A 1,822-nucleotide genomic window follows, 5' to 3' on the forward strand; every position below is an offset into this window, starting at 1 on the left:
GATTCTAATTTCAATGCACAAGGAAGAGCCCGTTCCCTCGGATTATAACTCTTTGGAAAAAGAAGCGCGCCACCTCCCTGCCCACATTAAGTGTGGTTATATAAATTATATACACACACACACACACACATATATGTATATTTTTTTTTATTTTTTTATTTTTTTTCATTTGATTTTTTTTGGGTGCTTTTGCATATTCTAAATTCTTCTTTTTCTGTTTATGTGTTGAGGTGTTCGCAAGAAGGGAATGCTCAAGCACACATGTCACTTCGATGGACCTGCTATTGTCAGCTTCGTTTATAGTCAAGTATTTCTCTTTTTTCAATTTCCAAAAAAAAAAAGCATACTTTACAAAAAAGGAAATATTTAATAGTTCTGCACATTTCGTAAAGAACAAACTCGCTACTTTAAGCTTGTTCTTGATCAATGTTAGATTATTTATAGAACACATAATGTAATTCCATACTTGCTTTTTTACAACAATAGATGCATGATACCTACATTTAGAATAATGGCGACAGACACGATTATAGTTGATTGCTCTCTAGGATTATAGTTGATACTCTTCACCTTAGGCGGCCTACCGCACCCTAGTTCTCTCTCTTTCTATTTCAAGGAAAGCACTCTCTCTCTCTCTCTCTCTTCTCCTTAGTGCAGATCCAAGTCATGTCTCTCTCGTTCTCGCTCTCTCACTCTCCCCCTCTTTTCATTGCTGCAGCGCAGGCCACTTGAAAGCAGTTCACCTTCTTTCTCTTTCTGAAAAAAAAGAAAAAAAGAGGTCTCTGAATTTACACATAGAGTAATGAAGCCCAATTCGAAGAAAGAAGCCCACCCACTGTAGCAATTATCTCTTTACACACTTCACAGCATTATTTTACCGGAAGAGCAGATTGCATATACATGACAGGCGAAAACTGTACAAAGCTTTAATGCTCACTCCTGAAGGGCATTGGACGTGCCATGGACAGAGTCAGATCGTTAAAAGGACATGCAATTGTCCACCTCGCTGACAACGGAATCTTAGCTAATATGAGATTTCATCGACATCATTTGCTTGAATTCCTGGAAGTTGACTTGCCCGTCTCCATCCTCGTCCACTTTGCTTATCATGTCCACGCAATCCCGCAGATTTCGTCCTCCTAATATACCCATGCTCGACAGAACAGAATGGAGCTCGTCCGCACATATATACCCGTCACCGTTATTATCGAACACTTGAAAAGCTTCTTTCAAGTCCGCTTCCTCGGGATTACTGGCATGATCTCCAGCCTCCTCCGAGGAATTCCTCTCAATTATTGAATAGTACAGACCGAGGAACTCGGAGAAATCTACGAACCCATCGGCATTTGTATCTGCACTTTCCATCATGCGACGCAGCTCATCGCTGGGTATAAATAGCCCAAGCTTCTCCAAGGAGCTGCTCATTTCTTCTACGCTTATTCTCCCATCTTTGTTCTGGTCGAAATGGTCAAAGATGCCTCGCAGCTCCCCTTTGTCGGTATCGAGTTCCTGATCGAGAGTTGAGTTGGCGCTGATGTAACTGTCGGCTTCATCGGGAGCGTGGTCGGGGATTCGACCTTCCGAAGGCTCTACGAGAGTTTGTGGGGGAGGCTGACGTTTCATGATCAGGCGAGAAGTTGTAGAGCAGAGAGTGGAAGGTACGGAGATCATATACAAGGGGGCAGGTGCTGAGGTAATACGAGGGAGGGGTAGCTGTATAGTTGACTAAAGCGCAGTGGTGGAGGGATGTATTGGGGGAGGGGAGGAGAACTAAAGCGAAGGCGGAGAGAAGAAAAGGAAGAAGCAGCAGCGCGGGGAAGAA

General features: G+C 43.2%; 1 protein-coding gene across 1 annotated transcript; it reads right to left on the reverse strand.

Annotated features, from left to right (window-relative positions):
* Positions 1 to 572: 572 nt before the first annotated feature.
* Positions 573 to 1,822, reverse strand: LOC147894784 (calmodulin-like protein 3). Its single transcript, XM_087385087.1, has one exon. The coding sequence runs from the start codon at positions 1,669 to 1,671 to the stop codon at positions 1,021 to 1,023; it is 651 nt and encodes a 216-aa protein (XP_087241213.1). The 5' UTR covers positions 1,672 to 1,822; the 3' UTR covers positions 573 to 1,020.

This window comes from Dipteris shenzhenensis, chromosome 14 (assembly GCF_047967505.1).
Source record: "Dipteris shenzhenensis isolate YYH24624 ecotype China chromosome 14, Dip_SZ_1.0, whole genome shotgun sequence".
NCBI lineage: Eukaryota > Viridiplantae > Streptophyta > Polypodiopsida > Gleicheniales > Dipteridaceae > Dipteris > Dipteris shenzhenensis.

Excerpts from the sequence above, each read along its gene's own strand:
- LOC147894784 (XM_087385087.1), bottom strand. The coding sequence starts at position 1,671 with ATGATCTCCGTACCTTCCACTCTCTGCTCTACAACTTCTCGCCTGATC.